General features: G+C 43.8%; 1 protein-coding gene across 2 annotated transcripts in view; it reads right to left on the bottom strand.

Moving 5' to 3' along the window:
- CFAP57 (cilia and flagella associated protein 57) overlaps nt 1–26,490 on the bottom strand; it is a 73,899-nt gene that overhangs the window by 42,818 nt on the left and 4,591 nt on the right. For both annotated transcript variants that reach the window (XM_041738913.1, XM_041738914.1), the window contains exons 3-10: nt 25,504–25,820; nt 23,871–24,157; nt 21,983–22,190; nt 18,764–18,916; nt 11,065–11,204; nt 10,116–10,281; nt 9,299–9,412; nt 1,187–1,399 (exon numbers count right to left, since the gene is read on the bottom strand). In XM_041738913.1, coding sequence (XP_041594847.1) covers nt 1,187–1,399; nt 9,299–9,412; nt 10,116–10,281; nt 11,065–11,204; nt 18,764–18,916; nt 21,983–22,190; nt 23,871–24,157; nt 25,504–25,820 — 1,598 coding nt within the window. The remainder of the gene's footprint in view (nt 1–1,186; nt 1,400–9,298; nt 9,413–10,115; nt 10,282–11,064; nt 11,205–18,763; nt 18,917–21,982; nt 22,191–23,870; nt 24,158–25,503; nt 25,821–26,490) is intronic.

The following is a 26,490-nucleotide window of genomic DNA, read 5'->3' as shown; positions in this document are numbered from 1 at the left end:
TGTCGTTCCCTCCTCTGAGCAACACAAGGGCAAGTTCTGTACTGAAAAGATGTTTTTCTATTCCTTAAAGCACCTGGCATAGTGTGGAGCACAGAAAAGGCACAGATTAGTCTATCGTGGCTGCCTGACTAGTGGACAAACTGTGAGGAGTTAGAGCAACCCTAATAAAAGGAAGCCTTCAAGTAGCACCATTTTATAGCTTCCTCATGTTGTAACTCATTCAGTCCTCATGAACACCCTCTGACTAGTTACTGTTGCCCTTATCTTAAGATGTTGAAATAGCCACAGGGACAGCAAGTAGTCAACCTGCCTTGTAAGTGGCAGTCAGGGCCCAGTGTCGCTGCTCTTGACTGCTGTGCTACCTTGCATCTCAAACTCAGAATGAGATATGGGCCCTACAGTCATTGAGTGTTTGCATGGGTCATGCAGGCTGTGCCAGCCAGTGGGGATACCAAGAAGTGGGGACTGCAGTGGGCCTTCCCCCTATGAAGCTCCCTTCCAGTCCAGCACTGGAAAAGCCACCACAGAATTAGGACTAAGCCACTCAGGGGCATAGTGGAGGGAACCCCTACTCTCAGCTGAGTTCCAATCCTGGGAAACCCGTCTCAGACAAGTTGGCTGCCGTGGTTTCTGTACACTTTCCCAGGCACCAGCACCAGGACGGCGACAAGCACCAAAGAGAGGCTGGGGGAGCCAATGGAGGTCAGCTGTCACTGGGCACCTGGAGAAGGACACAGCCACATTTGCATGGAGAAGTGTCCTTGGTCTTTGGAGCCAAATGGGGCAGTTCCTAAATTTCAGAGATTGGGGGTTTCAAGTGAACACAGTGGCAAGCCGAGGCGATGGCAGGAACTATGGTTGTGTTTCTACCCTGGGGTTAGCAAGCAGTTTAGGGATGTTGCTGACTTGTGGGCTGGGAAGGTGGTAGAGACCTTACATCAGCCAGCAAAGTGGAAGTGGAAAGGGGCCCCACAGTTTAACCTGGTCAGGTAGGGCCCTGGGCAGGAAATCCCAGGAGTAACAAGGACTGAGCTGACTCAGAAGGCACGGGGGGGCCGGGTGTTATCCCACAAAGAAGGGGCCCTCTTCTCCGGAGCCCTCTTCCCATCACACTTGCTGCTGTGCACATGGAGGCTGTCTCCCACGGATGGGTACAGTGGCTGGGCAGTGGGCCAGGAAGACTCACCGAAGAGTCAGCAATCTCCTTGAGGGTCTGGTCTGACCCAACTGCAAAGATAGTTTTGGCATCAGGGGAGACAGTGACACAGTTGTAGCTGCAGGACTTCAGGACGCATTCGGTCTGTCTCTTTCCAGAGGACAGATTCCATTCATACACGGCACTGTCTGTGCCACACGAGATTAGTTTGCTGTCATCTGCATTCCACACAATTGAACGAACCTACAGGATGGAGACATATCTGGTTAAAAGCACTCGTGTGCACACACATGCCTCTCATTTGGGAAAGGAGGATGAACCCCTCATGCGTTCCACTAGACTGAGGCCGAATGTCCTTTGCTGGTGCGTGTCCTTCAGCAAGCACAGAACTGACTTTATTTGGAACACAGCATGAAGAGGTCCACCCTCTGGGCATTGTCTACAATGATGGAGATAGTGGTACAGAGCAAGTAAGAGAAGGCCGGCAGGTCCACGATATAAGCAAAATAGCAGAGCATAAGAATTTTATAGAACAAGGGAGAGAGACAGTCAAGAGGGGCCCTTCCACAATCACAGAGACAACTCTGGGGGTCGGAAGGGCTGTGTGCATGTGCTAAGCCATGACCGCTCAAGAGCAATCAGAGTGGGATATGGGGAAAACCTGAAAGCATCTCCTAAGCTGCACGGAGACCCATTAACACAGGGCAGAGGCCTCAATGGCACAAGGGGTTGAAATATTACATCTGACCAAACGCTAACTGAATAATAATCTCCTCTGGGTCATTGGCATCTCCCAGGAAGCCAGGCTTAGCGCTAAAATCACACTTATTCCTGGCAGCTGGAAGACTGTGTGCATGATGAAGGCTGCACTCCCTTGGGTACAATCAGAGAGAGAACCTCCAACCTACTAGTCTCCAGCTGAACGAGGAGCAGGAGAAAAAAAAAAAAGTGAACTCCATGCAACGTGACAGCAGTCTCCCAGCTACACAAATCCAACAGTAAAGGGTAAAAGTCTAACTGGCTAAGGGGGCTGAGCACAATCTGTGACTAATAAGTGGCTCAGGTCAACCCAGGGGCAGCCCCTAGGTACTGAGAAAAAAAAAAATTAAGAAAAAAAAAAAAAAAGAACAAAAGGAAGAGCTGAGACACCAAGGCTGCACACAGCAGGGGAAAGAAAGATTTCTCAGAATTAGTTCAGCCAGGTCACTAAACAAAGAAACAACTTTCTCGGCTTTCCCCTCTGTCATATTTGTAATTCCCTTCTCCAGTAGTGAAAGATCTTTCCGTCATCTTCAGTATGTTTGCCTATTTTCTCAATCTCTTCATAAGTAACCAACCTCCTGACCCACTGGCCACCTCTTTTGATATTTCCAGGACTCTAACCCTGTCAGGCACATCCTTACCCACCTCCTCAGCTCCCTCTCCACCTCTTAAATGGCATTTTCTGTTTGTTACTATTATTTTAAAACCTGCTTGAAAAAATACAGTAACATTATTTCCAACAATTTTCCTAGATTCATTCATTTTAATAGTTTATCTGAAAATTCTTTGAGTTTCCTACATACTCAATAATGTGATCTGTGATGATTTATTTATTCATTTCTGAACTTTATGCCTTTTATTTTGCTATGGTCTGAATGTTTGTGTCTCTTACCTCCCATCCCATTTCCCCCATGGGAAAATATGTTGAAATCCTAACCCCTGAAGATGATGGTTTTAGGAGGCGTGGGGCCTTTGGGAGTGATCAGATCATTGAGGGTAGAGCCCTCATGAATGGGATTAGTGCCCTTATGAAAGAGGCCCTGGAGAGCTAGGTCACCCCTTCCACCCTGAGAAGATATGAGAAATCTGCAGCCAGGAAGAGGGCCCTCACCTACCCATACTGACACCTGGATCTTGAACTTCCCACCCTCCAAACTGTGAGGAAAAATTTCTGTTTATTATGAGCCACCCAATCTGTGCTATTTTGTTATAGGAGCCCCATGGACTTTTCTTACCTTATTGCATTGGTTAGGACTCAGTACAAGGTGAACAGAAGGCATTATGCTTTGTTCTGTATCTCAGAAAGAATGCTTCCCAATCAATGTGATAGATCATATCAGCAAGAGATAAAACAAGAACCATATGATCCTCTCATTAGATGCAGAGAAAGCATCTAGAGAGTGTAAGAATAGAGGGAACATTCCTCAGCATCTTAAGAGCCATCTATGAAAAGCCCACAGCAAATATCATTCTCAATGGGGAAGCACTGGGAGCCTTTCCCCTAAGATCAGGAACAAGATAGGGATGTCCACTCTCACCACTGCTATTCAACATAGTACTGGAAGTCCTAGCCTCAGCAATCAGACAACAAAAAGACATTAAAGGCATTCGAATTGGCAAAGAAAGTGTCAAACTCTCCCTCTTCACCGATGACATGATACTCTACATAGAAAACACAAAAGACTCCACCCCAAGATTGCTAGAACTCATGCAGCAATTTGGCAGTGTGGCAGGATACAAATTCAATGCCCAGAAGTCAGTGGCATTTCTATACAGTAACAATGAGACTGAAGAAAGAGAAATTAAGGAGTCAATCCCATTTACAATTGCACCCAAAAGCATAAGATACCTAGGAATAAACCTAACCAAAGAGGTAAAGGATCTATACCCTAAAAACCATAGAACATTGTAGTTTCTGAAAGAAATTGAGGAAGACACAAAGAGATGGAAAAATATTCCATGCTCATGGATTGGAAGAATGAATGTTGTGAAAATGTCAATGTTACCCAGGGCAATTTACATGTTCAGTGCAATCCCTATGAAAATACCATGGACTTTCTTCAGAGAGTTGAAACAAATCATCTTAAGATTTGTGTGGAATCAGAAAAGACCCCGAATAGCCAGGGGAATATTAAAAAAGAAAACCATAGCTGGGGGAATCACAATGCCAGATTTCAGGTTGTACTACAAAGCTGTGGTCATCAAGACAGTGTGGTACTGGCACAAAAACAGACACATAGATCAATGGAACAGAATAGAGAACCCAGAAGTGGACCCTCAACTTTATGATCAACTAATATTCGACAAAGCAGGAAAGACTATCCACTGGAAAAAAAGACAGTCTCTTCAATAAATGGTGCTGGGAAAATTGGACATCCACATGCAGAAGAATGAAACTAGACCACTCTCTTTCACCATACACAAAGATAAACTCAAAATGGATGAAAGATCTAAATGTGAGACAAGATTCCATCAAAATCCTAGAGGAGAACACAGGCAACACCCTTTCGGAACTCGGCCACAGTAACTTCTTGCAAGATACATCCATGAAGACAAGAGAAACAAAAGCAAAAATGAATTATTGGGACTTCATCAAGATAAGAAGCTTTCGCACAGCAAAGAATACAGTCAACAAAGCTAAAAGACAACCTACAGAATGGGAGAAGATATTTGCAAATGACGTATCAGATAAAGGGCTAGTATCCAAGATCTATAAAGAACTTATTAAACTCAACCGCAAGGAAACAAACAATCCAATCATCAAATGGGCTGAAGACATAACAGACATTTCACCAAAGAAGACATATTTGTGGCCAGGAAGCACATGAGAAAATGCTCCGCATCACTTGCCATCAGGGAAATACAAATCAAAACCACAATGAGATCCCACCTCACACCAGTGAGAAGGGGGAAAATTAACAGGACAGGAAACAACAAATGTTGGAAAGGATGCGGAGAAAGGGGAACCCTCCTGCACTGTTGGTGGGAATGTGACCTGGTGCAGCCACTCTGGAAAACTGTGTGAAGGTTCCTCAAAGAGTTAAAAATAGACCTGCCCTATGACCCAGCAATTGCACTGCTGGAGATTTACCCCAAAGATACAGATGCAATGAAACGCTGGGACATCTGCACCCAGATGTTTCTAGCAGCAATGTCCACAATAGCCAAACTGTGGAAGGAGCCTCAGTGTCCATCGAAAGATGAATGGATAAGGAAGATGTGGTGTATGTATACAATGGAATATTCCTCAGCCATTAGAAACGACAAACACCCACCATTTGCTTTGACGTGGATGGAACTGGAGGGTATTATGCTGAGTGAAGTAAGTCAATCGGAGAAGGACCAACATTATATGGTCTCATTCATTTGGCGAATGTAAAAAATAGTGAAAGGGAATAAAGGGGAAAAGAGAGAAAATAAAAAAATAAAAAAATAAAATTTTTATGTATATGTGAAAAAAAAAGAAAGATGGCTTCCATAATTTCATAATCAAGCAGGCTGTTTGCTGTACGTTTTCTTAAATATGTTGCATAAGATTTTCAACAAATAAAATGAAAAGTTCCATTATATTTTTAGTAAATTGTTTTTAAAAATCATGAATGGATATTAAATATTAACAATTATATTGTATCTGCACTTACACAGATAAAAAGGATGAAAATTCATATGTTTATGTTGAGGTGGTATAGCATATTAACTGATTTCAAATTATAAAACAACCTTGATTCCTGGAATAAATCCAACTTGGCCATGCTGTATTGTTCTCTGTATATGTTGATGGACTGGTTTAATGATATTTTGTTTGGGATTTTTTTTATATTCATGAAAAATAATGGGTAATCATTTCTCTTTCTTGTGATATCTTTGGCAGGTTTGGTATCATGATTATGCTGGCCTCATAGAAAAATATCGGGAAGTACTTGCTCTTTTTTTTTAATAATAAATTTATTTTTTATTGGTGTTCAATTTGCCAACATGCAGAATAACACCCAGTGCTTATCCCGTCAAGTGCCCCCCCCAGTGCCCGTCACTCAGTCACCCCCACCCCCCGCCCTCCTCCCCTTCCACCACCCCTAGTTCGTTTCCCAGAGTTAGGAGTCTTCCATGTTCTGTCTCCCTTTCTGATATTTCCTACCCATTTCTTCTCCCTTCCCTTCTATTCTCTTTCACTATTATTTATATTCCCCAAATGAATGAGAACATATAATGTTTGTCCTTCTCCGATTGACTTATTTCACTCAGCATAATACCCTCCATTTCCATCCACGTTGAAGTAGTATTTGCTCTTTTTTGTTGTTGTTCTTTGTAAGAGTTTCTTCAAGATTAGTGTCATTTTTTCCCCTTACAAGTAGTTGATATAATTCTCCAATGATATGCTCTGGGCCTAGAGTTTTCTTTACAGATTCTTTTACAGATCCAATTTGTCTGGGAATTTGTTGGTTTCATCTATATATCCAATTTATGTAAATTTGTTCATAATATCCTATTTTGATCTTTTAAAATTATATATAGGAGCTGTAGTAATATTCCCTTTCTATTCCTCATACTGGTTATTTACCTTTCCTCTTTTTTTCCTTCCTTGATCAGTCATGTCAGGGGCTTGTCCATTTTGTGTTTTTAAAAAAGCTAAGTTTTAGGGGTGCCTGGCTGGCTCAGTTGGCAGAGCATGCAACTCTTGATCTCTGTGTTGCAAGTTCAAGCCCCACATTGAGGGTAGAGATTACTTAAACACACACACACACACACACACACACACACACACACACACCAAGTTTTGGCTTTAATCATCCTCTATTGTGTTTATTTCCTATTTTGTTAACTTTTGCTCACATCCTTATTATTTCCTTCCTTTTATTTTCTTTGAAATTAAAAAAAATATTCATTCATTCATGAGAGACAGAGAGAGAAGCAGAGACATAGGCAGAGGGAGAAGCAGGCCCCTGCAAGAGAGCCTGATGTGGGACTCAATCCCAGGACCCGAGTCAAAGGCATATGCTCAATCATTGAGCTACCCAGGCACGCCTATTTTCTTTGGATTTAACTTGCTGTTACTTTTCTAATTTCTTGAGATGGATGATTATATCACTGATATTCTGTCTTTTTTATATTTATAATATATATAGTTCAGGTTATAAATTTCTTTGCAGGCATAGCTTTATTGCATCCTCCATCTATATTTTTTTAAATATTGCAGATGTAAATCTAACATATATCTCTGGTTAGAGACCAGGGTTATAAACACTTGCAAAGTTGTGAAACAGATGGTTGCTTTTCTGTACTGGTGAAGGGAGGGCCTCCCATGGAGGTACACATAGTTCTAGAAAGAGCATCAGAATCACCTGGTGTGCTTTCATCTGTATCTCCATAGTCACTTGAAGGCCAGTCACATTGTTGAAACTGAGGAAGCTCAGCAACTCAATAATGCTAGCGTTTTCATAGCACCTGCACTGATGCACCTATTACTTGCTAAACTCAATCGTCAGTTTTTAGTTTTGACAGGACTTCTGACTTTTATTTTTAAATTTTTTGAATTATTTTTTTGAGAGATAAAGAGCATGTGTGTACGTATGCATGTGCGCAAGTGGGGAAAAAAGGGAGCAGAGGGAGAGAATCTCAAGCAGACTCTCCCATGAGCACAGAGCCCAACATGGGGCTTGATCTTATGACCCATGAGATCGTGACCTGGGCCAAAACCAAGGGTCAGATGCTTAGCCAACTGAGCCACCCAGGTGCCCCTCTCTGACCTTTAAAGCCACTGACTACTTTATCCTTTTGGGAATAAGTTCCTTAACTTCTCTGATACAATTCCTTGATTCCAAGTTCAAAGCCTGCCCTCATTTGCAGGCTTTCTCTTATCCAGTCCCTTAAATGTTGGCCACCTGTCTCCTGCCCAAGATTCTTCTCAGATTCCACACAGGCCCTTGGTGATGTAATCGATGTCTCTGATTTCCACTGCTGCCTAACCCCCTGAATCTTCATTTTCAGCCTAGACTTCTTTCCTGATCTCCACACTCATGTATCATACATCTTGGGTACATCAGACATAATATGTACAAAATGGAACTAAATATCATGCTTCCTTCTATCTGTACTACTAAACCATGGTTTATTTCCTGACTCATCTTTCACTTTTGCTCTTTTTAAAAAAGATTTTATTTATTTATTTGAGAGAGTAAGTGAGAAAGTGGCAGAGAGAGAAGGAGAAGTAGGCTTCCCTGCTGAGCAGGGAGCCTGACGTGGGGCTTGATCCCAGGACCCAGGGATCATGACCTGAGCCAAAGGCAACTGAGCCACCCAGGCACCGCTAGAGAAGTACCTTTCTAATCCAGTTACTTCCTTTCTTAAATCCTTTCAATTGCTTCCCATCGCCTACAGACTAAGGTTCAATTTTTGGCATGGTACACACACTCTGATGCAGCCCACCTCTCCAGCCCCTTCAATCACTTCTGGAATGTGTCCCTGGTTCCAGTCATGTATATCCCAAACCGCTATCCTATTTTATACTCCCATTCCATCGTCTTTAACAGGCCATCCTGCCTACAACGCCTTTCTTTTTCAAGTGCTTTTTCTCTCCAAATTCTTTCACTGACTACTTCTTAGTCTTTCAACCTTTGGCCCCTCCGTTCTCCTGCTGCCTCACCTCCACTCGGTCTAAAAGCTATTGGTCGTGATTCATAAATATCTCTTGTATCCATCTACTTCTCCCTTTCTCCCACCTCCATCGTGGTCCAAAATAGTGTAGATATTCACAATATTCTCTTTACTATGTTCACCCTGTCTCTTTCAATACATTTTTCTTTCTGCAGCCAATGTAATCTAAAATGAAAATCTGGTTATATTATTCTCTGCCCTGAAAGTCTTCAGTGGTTTCAAGGAACAAGGAGGATAAACTATCTTTATCTTTTTTGTCCTTAAAAGGTCTACAAAGTTCCATGCACGTGGGCCCCTGCCAACCTCAACAAACTCAGCTTGCTCCTGGGTTTCATCCTGATATCTATGTTCCAGCCCCACAGACTTTTCAGTTCCTCTGACAGCCATGCAACCTCTCATCCCAGGGTCCTTGGATTCCTATCTGCAATGATGATCTCTGCCAGCTTTGTCTGGTTAATACTTCCCTACTCCTTTAGGACCCAGCCTTTGTGAACACCCCAATCTAAATTATGCCAACTTTTTCATTATCGACTCTCATGACACCGCATGTTTTTCTTTCATTGCATTTACTGTGATTAGTAATTAGTCTGTGCTTTGTTTTATTGTCTCTTTCCCCAAGTAGACAGTAAACTCCCAAGAAGAAAGGAATTGTTTCTCTTTTGTTCACTCAGTGAGTATAGTGCTGGACTCTGTGACCCTCGTTTCTCTGGACACTGCTTACTCACTTACCTTCCCTGTGTGTCCTTTCAGGTTTGAGATGTTTTCCAGGCTTGTGGTGGAAAAAATGTGAATCACATTTCCACTGACTGCAGCAAATAGGTGACCCCCATTGCTAAAGGAACACTACGAGGAAACAAAGCAAGACAGCAAGAATGAAAGAGAGAAATGAGCAGTCTGCAGGTTATAGTCAAGAGCTCCTTTTCCTAGAGAGTTCAGGCTACAACCAGGTGTGGAAGTGGGAATTGGGGGAAGACACAGAAAGAACCAAGCACTGGCTGACATTTTGCTATTCCTGTAGCTCACTGGCCGAGATGTTGTCATGGCCACGTGCATGGACCATGAATCTGCTTGGATGGTAGAGCACAGTACTCATTCTGTGTCTGTAGAAGTTTCAGAGTGGGGAAGCGATTCCTGAACTATCTGGTTTCTGTGGTCATCTTAGGGAGAAATGTGATTGGCTGCTTACTGTCTCTCCCTGTTGATGTGTATATTCCCTGGCCCCTCTCAACCTCCAATTTCACCTTCCCAGCTGGGACTCTGAGTCTAAGATAAATTTCCTCTTTGATGCTTCTTGTTCCTCTGCAGTCACGGAAAGGATTAATCACAGGTAGGGTCTCACAAGGTTTGGGGCTCACTGAAATATCTTGATGAGTATGAGGAAAATGAGATAGAGCCATACACTCAAGGAGTTTGGAGAGAGAAGAACTGATCTTTTCCTTTTTCTTCTTTTAAAGCCACTGAAGTTCTCTAAGGCAGACTGGTCCCAGCTCACCAAAGTGTGTTAGTTCTTGATATTTCAACTCTGGTTTTATTTCTAGCATCTTACCTCTCTGCATCCTCTAACAGAATATTCTTTGAAAGAACGTATATCATCAATGAGTAGATTCATAAGGCGTAGCTTGTCAGCAAACCCTACTACAACAAAGTGTCCAGATGGATGAAGGCTGATTGTATATGCCTCCTCTTGGTATTCCTTAAATAGCTCCAATGTGCTGTAAGGAAGATCGATGACTGAATTAGAAGTCCAGCCTGCTAAATCCCTTGAGGCCTCCACTGTACCTGGCAAATATTTTTACCATAGCATTTGAGATACTTTATTGCTTAAAATGATTGGTTCCTCTTTTTTTCTGTATTTTGATTATATGAGGACAGTGTCCAAGCAGTGAGTAAGGAAAATTGAGGAAGTGATCAATGAGCTGTCTAGTGATGCTGAAGGAATGGCTCCAGTTAGAGTTCCCCAAATCAGAAGGATAGTGGTTTCTTTTCAGCATCCCAGCAGCTATACACAAAGACCAAAGATATTCCAATGTGGGTCCAAACTAGGTTGGAGCTTCTCACGGAGGCTATGCCAAGGGGATAAAGTACTAGGGAGTTAAGGGCGGCTAGAGGCAGTGATAAGGAGAAAGAGATGGAGTAAGTGTTTCCAGAGAGTTCCATGTGGCAGAAAGCACATCTAGTGGGAGGGAGGCAATAGGAAAACTGGAAGAACATAGGAGGTTATATAAAAAGGTGAGATACTGGAGTGCTATCTTTATGTCCCTAGTGTCCAGCATGGTGTCTGACATGTGGTAAGCACTTAATAAAACACAAAGCAATTTTCTAGGCCAAGCACAGAGAAAATAGGTAAGTTGATTGACTTGGTTTTTTAAAAAAACCTTTTCCAATTGAAAGCTTCTAAGTAATAACATTTTAAAACTCTAATTAAAATAATTCACATGAACAAATCTAACAACTGAAATCTTGCACACTACAGTAGTAAAGCCTTTCATCCTTACTTTGATTCGTAATTCCAGATGCGAACGGATCGATCCAGGGAACAGGTGGCAATGAGGGGTTTGCGGATGCACGTAGATAGACCAGTGATGGATGCTGAGTGTAAGGGGTACATCAGATACTCGAAGTGAGCAGGCTCCCCCTGGAGAAATCACACACAGCGAGCTCTGGCACAGTGAGCAGAAGGCAGGCTGTGCACTTCAGCTCTCACTACTACCCAAGAACATTAGTTAGACCAAGTACACAGGAATCAGGCTGTAGCAAGACTGCTTGAACATCATGCATGCTTTCTGATGCCACTATTATTTTAAAATATTATCTTGATGGCAATAAAATATTTTATTCTATATATATACCAGATGTGGGCACATTTCAGTGGATTCCATTTTCTGTTATTTAGGAGTAACACTAGACTAAATACCCTTGTGTGTATTTCTGTGTACCTCTCTGATTACTTCCTTAGATCCTGCAGTGTGAGTGTCCAGGACTAAGCTTTTGAATGTGTAGGCATCCATTTCAAAAGACACCCATCTTGAATAAATGTGTTACCAGCTGCTGGCAAAGCCACCAAGGTAGTAGGCCACCGCTACCCATGGGTCTTTTTTCAGAACGCCCTTGATAACTTAGATACTGACTGCTTGAGTGATCCCACTTCTCCCTTCCTAGGGTCTGAATCCCACTCTTAGGCTTTTTTTTTTTTTTTTAAAGATTTTGTTTATTAATGAGACATACACAGAGAGAGGCAGAGACATAGGCAGATGGAGAAGGAGGCTCCATGGAGGGAGCCTGATATGGGACTTGAACCCGGGACCCCGGGATCACCACCACCCCCAACCCCGAGCTGAAGGCAGATGCCCAACCACTGAGCCACCCAGGTGTCCCCCACTCTTAGGCTTTAAATTATCCAACAAAAAGTGAACCTACAAAAATTCTAGATGTCTTACCCTCACAGCCTCATAAAGGCAAAACCCCATAACCTCCCACTCACGACTTCATGCTGTGACCCTACGTGTGCTGCGTACCCTCCAGAGCCTGAGTAATAAATTATGCTTCCCAAAGTTCCCTGTTGTTTTTTGCTGAAGTGCTTTCTGCAATCCTAATAAGAAGCAAAAAGTCCAGTCCAGCCACATCACTGGTCCTAGTGGGAGAAATGTCTGAGGGTTTGCTAGAAGTAGCATGGGCCTTGGCAAGTGCCTCAGGCATTCCCAGCCAATAGCATCACTATCAACAGGCTGAGACTGACAAAATGGACACATTTCTAGAAGTGGAATACTGGGGGAAGTGGTAATTCTAAATTCTAAAGGCCTTGATAGGTACCACCAAATTTCTCTTCAGAGAAATGGTGTTGTTCTGCCACCAGCAGCAGTGAGAGCTGGGTGAATGATTTGAAATGAAAATGTATCCTGTTATACATGTTGTGTAGGCTCCACATGTAATCAGGGGCATTAGAGCTGGGACACCTGAATGAGGAGTGATGGCTGAGAAAGTCAATGAGTTGCATATATTTTAGGTCTATTCACAAGTAAGACAAAGGCTGGGATGGAGATTTCCTCAAATCCTGGCCCTTTTCCACTTATCAACTTACCTGCATCTACTCACCCTTCTCTACTACCACGGAGGAAAGGCTCTGTGCTGAGATCGGGGGATGGGCCCAATTATTTCCATCCTTTTTCATCTCTTCAATCTCCTGTCTCTACTGGTACATTCCTATCAGCTTTTAAGCACACTCAAGGCTCTCTTATCTTAAAAACAACAGCAGTTCTTTCTTCTGTCTTTTTTCTGCACCTCTGCCTGAGAAGCTGTACAATGATGGAGAATCAGGCAAGCAGGCTTACCGATTTCACTTAGAATTCATGACCATAAACCTCCAAAGGACGCAGTAACTCCACCATGTTTTTCAGTAAGTTCACTTTCTAAATCTCTAATAGATACCAATTTTATATCATTTATTCTCTTTCCAGGTCTTCCAAACTCTCTTGCTCTGACTCTCATTCCCAAAGCTCATCTGACAAACTTGCCACATATTTCCTTGATTTTCTATCTTTATTTTCTTTATTTTATATCTCAGGGGCAGATATACTCAATTCATGTAGAGTCAATTTTTATTTTATGTTTAGTTCATTCCTTTGTTCTTTAATTTTCACTCTTGTTCCCTTGTTATCAAAGGCACCAATGAATGTGTCTCATTTATATCCTTGGATATTTCTATATAGGGCACTGTCTTCAGATTGCATTCTGTAGTTTTACTTTTTCTCTCAACCATCTGTGTTGTCATATGTATAATCATCACTTCTAACTTAGGTTTGGTATTCTGTAGTATACATCCAGCTACTTCACTTCTCTATCACTCCCAGAAATGGACATCTGGGTTGTCTTTAACTCTCCATTACTACGAACATTAAGGTGAACACTTTTGTGCATGTTCTTTGGTGGACTGGCATGATGTAGTTCCTGGTATGAATCCAGGGGCAGACCACTGAATAACAAGATGCATGCATTCTCTACTTGACCAGGAACTACCAGATTGCTCTCTAGAATACCTGTGCCAGTTTACACATCCATCATCATCATATTAGGATTCTCATTTCCCCTTGTTCTCAGAAATCTCTCATGGGATCTGACTTTCTAATTTCTGGTAGTGTGATAAAAATAATTCTTATAAAAAAGCCTCTCACTTGTGACATGCAAGAAATCATTACCTCACCACTCAAGCCATGCTCTCTGGCTGCTGCGGCCACCCTTGCCCTTGCCTCTGGAGCACATTAAAGATCCCAAACCATGCTAAGCGAAAAGCAAAATAAGTCAATCAGAGAAAGACAACTGTCATATGATCTCACTCATATATGGAATTTAAGAAAAAATAGAGGATCATAAGGGAAGGGAGGGAAAAATAAAACAAGATGAAATCAGAGAGGGAGACAAACCATAAGAGACTCTTAATCAGAGGAAAGAGACTGAGGGCTACTGGAGGGGAGGTGGTTAGAGGATGGGGTAATTGGGTGATGCATATTAAGGAGAGTATGTGCTGTAATGAGCACTGGGTGTTATATAAGACTGGTGAATCACTGACCTCTACCTCTGAAACTAATAATACATTATATGCTAATTGAATTTAAATAATTAAAAAAAGATCCCAAACCATGACTGACTCCAAGCACTTAAATCAATAAAAAAGGAGAAATTGGGACGCCTGGGTGGCTCAGCAGTTTAGAGCATAATCCTAGAGTCCTGGGATTAAGTTCCACATCAGGCTCCCTGCATGGAGCCTGCTTCTCCCTCTGCCTGTGTTTCTGCCTCTCTCTCTCTCTCTCTCTCTCTCTCTGTCTCTCATGAATAAATAAATAAATAATCTTTAAAAAAAAAAAAGGAGAAATCTTTGAATTGAAGGCTGCACTCAATAAGGAAAAGAAAGAAAAGAAGGAGGAGACTGTGAAGAAAGTGATTGTTGCCCTGACTGTGGGGAAAGGTGTCAGTCTTCTCTTTCCAGGTGTGGTGAACTATATGCAAAGACAATCTGGAATTAAAGAAGCTCATGTATCTCTATTTGATGAACTGCTTCAAGCTGTCAATAGCTTCGTAAAGGACTGTGAAGATCCCTATCCTCTAATTTGGGCCTTGGGAGTCAGAACCATGGGGTACACCTGGGTGGACAATATTACTCAATATCCCTGTGAACCTCTCTGCAAGTCCTTGAAGGATGAAGATCCCTATGTTTGGAAAACAGCAGCAGCAAGTTTGTGTGGCAAAATTCCATGACACAATGCCCAAATGGTAGAAGATCAGGGAAATCTGGATTCTCTATGGGATCTCATACAGATTCAAACCCAATGGTCGTGGCTAATGGTATAGTAGCATTATCTGAAATCAGCGAATCTTACCTAAACAGCAACCTGCTTGATCTGAACCAACAGAACATCATTAAGCTGCTGACAACCCCAGATGAGTGCACTGAATGGGACCAGATTTTCATCTTGGACTACCTAATTACAACCCTAAAGATGACTGGCACATTAGAGCATCTGTGGGCATGTAACTCCTTGGCTATCTCCTGCCAGCATTGGTGCTTTCAGTTAATGAAGTTTCTAGGGTTGTCACCCAAAGACTCTGACTACTGTAATATGCTACTGAAAAAGTTGGCCCTAAAAAAAAAAAAAAAAAAAAAGTTGGCCCTTCTACTTGTCACTTTGTTGTCTGAGGAGCCAGAGGTGTAACCCCGAGGCAACTTCAGCCACTTCACCCCACTCAATGTGCTTTTTGTAGAGAGAGCAAAGCAAAGTTGCCAGATCTTCCTTGCAACATGGAAACCTCAGTTTTAGATTAAGGAATGTCATTAAAATACTGACACTAGCAAGTTGCAAAACAATAATGTTACACTATTGCCAAGAGGAATGTAGAAGGGCAGGACATGCTGTACCAATCCCTGAAGCTCCCTGATAGCATTTGGATGTTAGCTGAGCTATCCAGCCAGGAAACCAAAGTTACATGCTATCATTGAAGTGCAGAGCTCCTGAAGTCTCAGTACATCTACAACAGCATTTTGAAAAGCTAATAGACTAGACTGGTCCAGTGCCATCCGGCCACCCTGTGATTGGTGCAAGCCAAGAACTCTAAACTGGAAGAAATTGTATTGCTATGTAGAATCTGAACCCAAACACACTGAGGCTGCCCACCAAGGTAGTGACGAGTCTAACCTGTGCTAACATTAGGGCACAACCTGTTGGATAATTTTAGCTTCCTGTGAACATTTGTAACCTCTGCTTCAATTACTTCCCACCTCTTGCCACCTGCTGCTGCTATTCAATTGTCCTTAGTTATGAGTTTCTCCATATGCCAATAGCTGATATTTTGGAGTATAGTTTGATATTTTGTAATTGAAGGCTCATTTCAAAAGCAGAAAAAGACAAAAAATATTAAAGGAAAAGTGTCACTGAAAAGAAAAGAAAGATCTCAGACTTGTTTTAATTTGCATTTTTCTGCACCAGGTAACAGAAGTTCTTTGTGAGAGTGACCAGATATTGGATTTAATATACAAAGACTCCACAGCAGCCATTACAGATTAGAGAAGTAAAGAAACTTCTGATAACAATGTCCCATCAAATAGGGAACATCAAAAAGAGACAAAAATTAGAAATTCATGGGGCACATGGATGACTCAACTCAGTTAGACGTTTCACTCTTGGTTTTAGTTCAGGCGATGATCTCAGTTGTGAGATCAAGCCCCAGTCAGGCTCCACGCTGGAGCCTGCTTAAGATTCTCTCCCTCTCCCTCTGCCCCTTCTTCCCTCCCACCTCCGCTCACGTACACTGTCTGTCTCTCCCATTCTGTCTCTCTCATAAATAAATAAATAAATAAAATTTGGAGGTAAAAAGTACAATAACAGGAGTGAAAAATCCACTAAAGGGACTCAAAAGTAAATCTGAATTAACAGAAGAAAGAATTAGAGAAGTTAATGACATATCAATAGGATTATGCAATTTGAAAAACAGAAAGAAAAAAGAATGAAGAAAAATGAACAGAACTGCAGATAAATGTGGGGTAACATTAAACATACCAACATATGTACAATGGGAGTACCAGAGGGGAGGAGAGAGAGAAAGGAGCAGAAAAATATTTGAATAAATAATGGCTGTAAACTTCCCAAGGTTACTGAAAAATAATGTACACATCCAGGAAGGTGAACGAACTCCAAGAAAGATAAACACAAAGAGATCCACAGACACATAATGGTAAAAATATCAAAAACCGAAGACAAAAAAAAAATTGAAAGCACCAAGAGCAAAATGATTGATCAAGTTGAAAGCAAGTGACCCAAGAGAGCAATTTGAACTCACCAAAACCCACAAAGAACACCAATAAAGGCATAATGTCATTATAAAAAATAAGATAAACACATATTTCATCCCCACTCTTCTTTAACCTTACTGAAAAAGCTACTGTATAAAACAATATGTATATTATGCATTGTTGGGTGCATGGAAATGTATTTGCCAATAATAGCACAAAGATGGTAGGTGGGAGCAAATTGTATTGGGCTAAGGAAGTGACTTTTTTTTAAAAAAATATTTTATTTATTTATTCATGAGAGACACACAGAGAGAGGCAGAGACATAGGCAGAGGGAGAAGCAGGCTCCATGCAGGGAGCCTGATGTGGGACTCAATCCTGGGTCTCCAGGATCACACCCTGGGCCAAAGGCAGGCCCTCAACCACTGAGCCACTCAGGGATCCCCTAAGGAAGTGATTTCAGGTAGTGATTCAAATCCACAGGGACAAACAAAAAGAACCAGAAGCAATGAAAATGTTCTAAAATTGTGGTAATGGTTGCACAACTCTCTGCATACACTCAAGACCACTGAATTGCATACTTTAAATATGTGAATTGTATGGCATGTGAGTAAATATCAGTATATATTCAATAAAACTCATATATAAATACAGATATAGTGAAATGAAGGCACATCTGCACCCCAATCTTCCTAGCAGCAATGTCCACAGTAGCCAAACTGTGGAAAGAGCCAAGATGTCCTTCTACAGATGGACGAAGAAGATGTTGTGTACACAATGGAATATTACTCAGCCATCAGAAAGGATGAATATCTAGCATTCACATCAACATGGATGGAACTGGAGGGTATTACACAAAGTGAAATAAGTCAATTGGAGAAAAACAATTATATGGTTTCACTCATATGTGGAATATAAGAAATAGAGCAGAGGACTGTAAGGGAAAGAGGGGAAACTAAATGGGTCTTAAAAAAATCAGAGAGGAGGTGGGCACTTGATGGGATGAGCACTGGGTGTTATTCTATATGTTTGCAAATTGAACACCAATAAAAAATAAATTTATAATAAAAAAAAATCAGAGAGAGAGAGACAAACCATGAGAGACTCTTAACTCTGGGAAGCAAACTGAGGGTTGCTGAAGAGGAGGTGGGTGGGGGATGAGGTAACTGGGTGACAGGCATTAAGGAAAGCTCATGATGTGATGAGCACTGGGTGTTACAAGCAACTGATGAATTACTGAAAACTACATCTGAAACTAACGATGTACTGTATGTCGACTAACTGAATTTAAACTTAAAAAAACTATCATTTAAAAGAAACCACCATTACTGAGAAAGATACGTTAACATCTCTTACTATGATTGTAGATGGTCTGTTTTCCTTGCTGTTCTGTCAAATTTTGCCTCATGTATTTGGAGTGCACGCTATCAGGTACATACAGTTTTAAGACCGCAATATCTTCTTGATGCAGCGAACCTTTTAGAAGTTCAAAGTGATTCTTTTTAAGAGTGGTGGGTTTGTTTGTTTGTTTTTGCTGCAATGTCTGCAGTGTATTCATGCTATCTTTCCTTGTTATTTAAGAACAAAAAAGGAAAAACACACTTCTTGATTTACATACATCTTTGTGCACACGAGCATACATCTTTGTGCAACGTCTATGGTAGGTTGAAGTCTCTTAAGTGCAACTGCAGGGTTAAAGGAGATGTACCATTTAAACCTGACAGACAACTGCAGTGTGTCCCCCAAGGAGGCTGCAGCCAACCGCCATCCCACCGAGGAGAGCAGAGTGCTTCTACAGCGAAATCTTAAGATTAGAGTTTCTTTTGCTCTTATGAAAGGGCTGAATGAGCCATGCTCAGCAAATTTAGAGTAAGACTTGGCCCCCAGGGTAGCCAGTCATTGCTGGGGAAGACTTACCTTGCTGATCTCTGTCAGGGACATGGTGATGCTGTAGAGTTGGTTCTTGCTGGTGCTGGCAATCAGGATTTCCTCTGAGGGACTGAAGCACATGCAGAGGATGTCCTGTTTGTCAGACTGACTTGGCTCGTTGCTCTGCGGGTCCAGAGGAATCTGCCCAAGAGGCAAGGCAGCTCTTAGTGATGTCCCCATGTTGTCAGTCGGTGCGTCCCGGGGCTTTCAGAGTTCTTGCGGATACTTTTAGCTTGCAGACTCCCAGACCAGTATGGTTGCAAGGATCCTCCTCGGATGGGGAGAAGGGAGGGCCCTGAGTCAACTGTGTGTCACCCTTCAGTGATCAGCGGCTGACCGAGAGACAGCAGCATGTGTAAAAATGATCACTCTCCACATCTCGGTTTGAGGTTCCCCCTGAAGATGAGTGTTGGTTTAAACCCCATTCCTGCCCACCTGTCAGAATCCCAGTGCGGGAGCCACCTCATCAAGTGCAGCAATGTGCACTTCGGGCCAGCAGAGGGGAAGGTCGCAGTCCCTCTTCCATATGGGGAGGTGACAGGGCAGGGAAAAGAGAAGGGGTCATACAGAAGCCCAGCCTGTCGTCTCTGGGAGGGCCTGGACTTCTCAAGTCGACATGATAATGTTATATCCCCTCCTCCCCACCTCAGTGCTGTTCGTCTGCTGACAACTAGACTTCTTGAAAGGCTGGCCCGCACATATCACCCACTTTCTTCCACCCCCTTGGTTCTTAATTCCTCCTACTGTATCACTTGAAATGTCCTCATCAACCTTAGAAATTTCCTTATCACCAGAGCCAGAGGCTCTTGCTCAATCCTCGCCTTCTTGACCTTCCTAGATCCTGTAGTGGTGATGGCAGTACCTGCCTCCCAGGGGCCAGGACACCAGGCTCTCAGTTTCTCCCCTTGGCCTGGAGGTCTGTCTTCCTGTACACCTGCTCCTCCTTCTTCCCATTGTCAACCCCCCGGCTCTGCAAGGACGGTGAGGGTTCTGGGAGGGAGAAGCGTCTTGCCTCGCCCTGCCTCACCCTGCCCTGGGCCGGGTGGGCCCCCACAGCACCCCAGTGTGCTTGCCAGGGAGCTGCCCTCTGCTCCACATTCATCACATTGTGTAAAGTAGGATGGGGAAGCCACAGGCCAAGGACCCTGTCAGTGTCCCAGGGCCTGGCACAGTGCCTAGCGCAGCGCACTGCTCAAAGAGGAAGCACTGCCTTGCTCTTCTCTTCCAGAGACAGTGAGGTCCTTGGGGAAGTGGCCGTGGCTGATTCAGCTATCTCAGCATCCAGCATGGGGCCTGGGCCGTGGTAGGCACGCAACAGCCATTTGTTAGATGAGAAGTGAACGGTCACCACTTCTCAGCCCCTGCCGGGTCCTCATTCTGTCTCAGACTCTACACTAGGAAACGCGAGATTTTGTCCTCAGTCCTCTTTTTCTCTGTCTCTATGTTTTATCTGTCAGTGATTTTGCCTAATACGAGGGTTTCAACGAAAGCAACAGCAGTGAATGTAATCACAATGATAAATCCTTAAAATAGTAAAAACAGAGCATCAGCTCTGTGCCAGACACCAGCTAAGGACTGTGTGTGTGTGTCTGTGTGTACGTATTGATCTCACTCCCAAAGTCTAACCCACATTTCCAGCTGATTCACTTTACTCCAGTGTCTGGCCAAATGTCAACTTCCTCAGGGAGGCCTCCCCGAGCCAATGTCTCTAGAACAGAACCCCCTCTCACTCCCTGTCCTTTTCCTGGCCTTCTCTTCTTCACAGCGTTGATCCCCGGGGGTCAATCAGTTAATATTTGTTTGTTTGCCTGTTGACTGTGTTCTTTGGACAGGATTTTTAATGTGCCTGCTTCCCTACCGCATCCCCAGCCCCCAGCATAGAACCTGGCACCTGGTAAACCCTCAGTGTATATTTGCGAAGTGAATAAGCAAACAAAAGAATGAACTGCTTTGAAAGCAGGCGGTGTAAATTCATAATAATTCCCCTTGGTTCCCATTCGCCTTGCTCTTACCCCCGATTTTCCTAACCCTGGCATCTTTTCCCCAGGCATCCAGTCCCAAAGCTGAGGCATCATCTCTGAGAGCTCCTTATCTCCAGCTGTCCACGTTTACTCAGGGCAAGTTCTACAGGCATAACCTCCACAAAGCTCTTTCCTTTCCCACCTTCCCTGCCATTCACTGCCGTGACGAGACCTCACCACTTCTTGGCCTGAGTGACAAAGCCGCTTAACTGATTCCTAAGCATGGCAATAGTACTTGCTCTCACGGGTGGAGCACCAAGCACAGCACACATGATTCATACAGGTCTGGTTCATCCTTTTGATAACCACCAGGGATGGGCTGCTTTCTCGGTGAAGAAAGAGAGGTTGTGCTGGATTCAGCAATGCATCTCGAGTCACTCCGCCAATAAGGGTAGAATCAAGCCTGGCTCTTGCAGTGTTTGTAGCCGCCGCACATCTAGTGCCTCCAAATACCGCCCCCCCCCCCACTACACACCATAGGCAGATTGCTTTTCTTAAGTGTAATGCTTCTCCGCTCAAAAACAGGCCGTCTGAATCATACACATGCTCCCCAGGCTGGCATTGGAGATCCTTCACCGGCCTCAGCTCCCATCTTGCTCTTTCGAGTGATTTCAGTTCCTCTCCCCCAGGGGGGAGCAGAGTATCTCCCAGATACACCACCTGCTCCTCATCCATGGTGCCTCTGCTTTACCTGTTCCTCCCACCTGCAATTCCTAACCTGTTCCCTCCTGTCAATCGTTACTCTTCCTCTAGGGCCCTACCCTAAAGATAACCACCAAACACCCAGAGCCCACCTGGATCTTCCCCAAGCACAGACGATCTCTCTTCATAGCAGTTTGTATCCCTGATTCCACAAACATTTGCTGAATGCTTCCTATGTGCCAGTATATGCTTGACATTAAATATCAGTATATGTCATAATAAAATTTTTTACGGGAGCGCTAAGCCTCAAAGAGAAAATCTAATTTGCCAGAGTTCTCTTCCAGAATTCAAATCCAGATTCTCCCAATTTTAAACCCCACTCTGGCCACCCCGTCCTAAAACTCCCCACGGCACAAATGGCTCAAGTCCTCGTTTCCACTCAGCGCAACAGCTCTCTCCTCCCAGCAAACTCCCCGCCAGTGCTCTGCTGCTGGAGAACACGTGCCAGGAGGACCCCAGTTCTGCTTCTTCCTCCCCTCCTTACCCGAATTTCCCTGCTCTCCCGGTAAAAATCCTTCTCTTCCATCTTCTCAAACAGCAAAACTCTCCCTGGCCCAGCGGAACAGGCAAATCCCTTTGAATAGGCTGCGATGGCGAACACCTGGGGTAAGACCAGCTGGCTGTGGCCACTGGCCAATATGACCTGTTCATAGGAAGGGACCGGGGAACTGATGGTTGGAAATTGGATCAGGCTGGAAAGAGAAAATAGCATATAAAGTTTACGGAGACAATCCCAACGAGGTGAGTCCAGCTAGGGATGAGAAAGAAGGGCTGGCTGTCTTTGGGGGTGGGAGAAATCGCCCACTGTGAGCCCCAGAGCCAAAATGCTACCCTTGGGCCTTGGACTGGTACACAAACTCCAAGGAGAGAGTATATTATTACTGTGGTTGTTGTGTGCATTGTCATCCTCCTTTTGTTTAAGAAAAAGTGGCTCAGAGTTTTCTGAGATATGCAACTGGTAAGTGGGAGGGCTGAGATTTGAATCCAAGGTTCCATTTCCTTCCTTCCTCCCTTTCTCTTTCCCTCCTTCCTCCCACATAACAAATATTTATTGGAATTACACTGTGTAAACAACTCTGTGAAACAATAGAAGTAAGATTGGCACAGTTTCTGCCCTCAGAAGCTTAGAGTCTAGGGGACAAATGCTAAGGACAGTTAGGGAGCAGGTGGGTGGGATGGGAGCAGCCAGTCAGCGGTAACAGGGTTTCAGAGGACAGTTACAGAAGAGGTATAACCATCTGAGATGAGCAGAGGCTGAGAGCCCCCAGCTGATCTGATGAACAAACATGAGTACATCGGTATGTGAATGTGTCCAGAGGAGTGGGGTAGGAGGAACTACCTGTGATCAAGCCCAGAAGCAAGAGTCCGAGAGACATGTGTGGGAGATAGAGGCAGGAGCCAATGCTCCAGATGTAAAGATGGGTCAAAGCAGCAGGGATATGTGGGCCAAGTTCAGGAATCTGGGCTTTATTCTTAGAGCACTGGACCCGCTGCAGGATTGGGAACACGGCAAACTGGAGGGCAGAGGGACTCATCAAGAAGCTCCTAATAGAATGATGAGCGGAAAGGGAGAGGTCATGGCTGTGGGGGACGGTGAAAAATGAACTGGAAGTTACCAAGAAAGAAGGATCTACCATATGCCATGTGCTGGAGGGCTGAGGCTCCAGGGCCAGGCAGACAGGCTACGATCTTGGGTGAGTCACTTAACCTATTTGAGCCTCACTGTTCTGTCTATAAAATGGGCATGATGATAATATATACCATATAGGGAAAGACTCAAATGAGAATACATATGAAGTGCTTAACGCAGTATCTAGGACATACGATGGCACATTCTAATATGTGTGAGATATGACTATTATTGACCATAGTAGAGGTAAACTTGACCTGAGCCCCCACTTTGCCCCATACATAGGCTTTTGTCAGATTTACCTACAACTTCCCTGCACTTCTTTGTGGGTCTGCTGGCTCCTTCCAAACTGTGAGGTCCTTGAGGACCCATGTCCCCAGCACCTAGCAAGGTGCCTTGCACACTGCAAGAGCTTGGTGGCCAGTTATTGAATTGAATCAGAAAATTAGGCAGCCACTAGAAAATGTATGTTTGAAAATCTGCAGTTTTGAAGACCAGTCAAGCTGAAGTGCCTAAAAAATGAGATTACATATATAAATAAAAAGAAATGTATCTAGGTCATAGGTGTCAAATTTGTGTGTAAATATAGACGAACATGAGAAAGGCACAGGGAAGGTGAAAAGAGTCGATTTTAAGGTCGAGGGGTTCTGAGTGACTGTAAAAAAATATGGTTTTTGGTATAATGCTATTGGGATGATGAGCATATTTTCACAAGAGCACCAGTGCAGAGGGATGTCATTACCTCTCCGATTCCTGGATCTTCTCCAGGTTCTTGGTCTCGCTAGTGGGCTCCTTGACCATTATACTTGTCTCCCAGCGTTGGTCTCCAGATTCAAAGAGGAAGAGCCTGCCTGTATCAGTGCCAACAATGATCTTGTCCTCAGACACCCAGGTGTGGGCTAGATAGTTTTGGGGTTCTCCCCTCTGAAAATTGGTTTGCTTCAGAGTTCCCTCGGCAAAACGGAGCAGCTTAAACATCCCATTTCCAGTGACACAAACCTGAGTGTTATCCTGGGGATTGAAGCTCACCTGTAAAATATGAAAGGATAAAACTAATCTTGATGGAATTACTTCTCATTCTGTGAATGAATATTTATTTCAGGTAGCTCAGCATATCCTTTAAACATCACTAAGTCATGATAAATTTTGATATCATATTTGATAAGAGCACAGATTCACTATATTTGTAAGACCCATGCATCGTAAGCTAGGAAACCTACAGAAATCATTTTACAAAGACCAAAAAGAGGATAAGCAGGTCTAGACAAAATGGAATGAAGGCTCAGCTGCAAAAGGAGGGTTTACGTGCCCTGTCCAGGGGAAAAGGGACCACATCAGCGAGAGCTACACAGTCTCATCAACTGGGATGGACAGTAATGGCAGTCAACCTACTAGATGGTGAGCAACTGACGGGCTGTAGTTTCTTCATTTCTGTATTCCTGAGGCTGGATTCGTAGTAGGCACCAGGTAAGTGTTTACTGAATCTATTGGAGAGGATGTACTCTACTCTGAATAGGGATGCTGGACCCGACCTCACCAAGGTGAAATAATCTTCCAGTTCTTTCTGCTTTTGATCTGAGTCTGTGGCCACCAAGTATGCTCTTATTACTAGTTTCACCTCCCAGGTTCTCAATCACTAGGGAAGAACTACACCAGATAAATGATACGAGTGTTCTGGTTGTCACCTGCTGGGTTATTCACCAGCCTCTCGTGAGAATAAGGGAATCCATTCCTGGGACACTGACTGGCTAATATCTTTGAACATGAGCCCATCTGAGTCCTTGAACTTGTAGAGCTGAGTGCCAGATCCTAGCCTGGGGTGACTGCACCAAGATAAAACCTCCTTGGGACCCACTGCCTAAGCAGTCACCCAGCCTTCCCATAGGTCCTCTTCATTTTGCTCTTAAACCAGGATGGAAAGTTCCATTCCCCACTTAACTGCAATTTCATGGACCTGTTCCTCAAGACCTACCACTTCGCATTACATTCCTGAAATTTTCTCACTGCCTAGCAGTGCTGCTAGGAAGAGGCCAGGACCAGCAAGGCGAAGTGAGTTCTCAATCCATCTCGGGGCCCGACCTGGGAAAGCAGTTCTGGGCCAGAGGAAAGAAGATAGGCACTGCAGGCGGGGACTTCTGCCCCTGCCACTCACACTACCTGTGTGATCCTGGGTGAGTGGCTTAATGTCTTGGAGCCTCAGTTCTCTCATCTATAAAAGTAGGATAATAATTATACAGAACACATATGGTTGTTGAGAGACTAAATTTTAAAATGCACATTAAGAAATCAGCACTGTTCCTGGCACATGGAAAGCATTCAATAAAGCTCTTCTTAGGTTTTATAACTTGCATGATACTTGTTATGCTGGGAGGTACCTGGTAGACAGCATTGTTCTGAGAGTCGGTTCTAACAATAGCCATTACTTTCTGTTTTTCCCACAGCCAATAAACAAGGTTTGACTCTGGAGGTGATGTCTGAGCCAACAGGTATTTGGAGTCCGGAGAAAAAGCCATGCTAATAAATCTCTGTACGGGAAAGTCAAAATTATTAAGGACTTTGCGCTTCCGGCAAGGGATGGATGACAGTTCATAAATGGTGATGATGGGTTTCTCTTGCACAATCTCGGAGATAGCGAGGTATCGCCGATTGGGACTGATGGACAAGGCCAGCATGCCCTGACTCTTGTCTGAGCCTGCGAACAGAGGTAAAGGGGGATAATGAGGGCAGATCATGCTTTCATCATGACTCAACATGAACCAGGCATAGTGGTGGCAGGTTTGACACATGGGAGGAAGGCACAGAAATGGTTAAATGTCAATCCTGGCAGTTCCGTGGTACCACTGTGTCCGGGGTATTTGGAAAATGATGAGAATGGGTACCTCACTGTGGCTGAGGTGGGAGGAGAAGTCAGGGAATGATGCTAGGAGGACAAGGTGGGTTGGGGTGGGAGTGCGCAGGTGGCAGGTTGGGGTGGGGGTGGGCAGGTGGGCAGAGCAAAGGCGTGGATGTGAGGAAGGGTACAGGATGGCGGAGAACCACAAACAGTGGGGTATGGCTGGAGAATCGCATGTGAGCCAGGGGAAACCAAAGCTGGGTCTAGAGGGGTGGGATAGGGAGGCCTTTATGCTCTGCACAGCCGGCACTCAATACTCCTCTACTTTTGAGGCCGAGAGGCCAACTACTGGCATCCTCAGGCTCTCTCGCAGTTAGGTCATCTATGTGACACTCAGGTTATGAGAGCCACAGACATCTGCTGGACTGACCTTAGGGTAAAGCTTGTGCTTTCTCAAAAACCAGAGATGGATGCAGGCTACCCCTAATTTTCCTGGAATATGTTGGTGATAACTGGTGACAGAGCAGTC

This window comes from Vulpes lagopus, chromosome 23 (assembly GCF_018345385.1).
Source record: "Vulpes lagopus strain Blue_001 chromosome 23, ASM1834538v1, whole genome shotgun sequence".
Taxonomy (NCBI): Eukaryota; Metazoa; Chordata; class Mammalia; order Carnivora; family Canidae; genus Vulpes; species Vulpes lagopus.
This window is presented reverse-complemented; position numbering and strand designations above follow the sequence as displayed.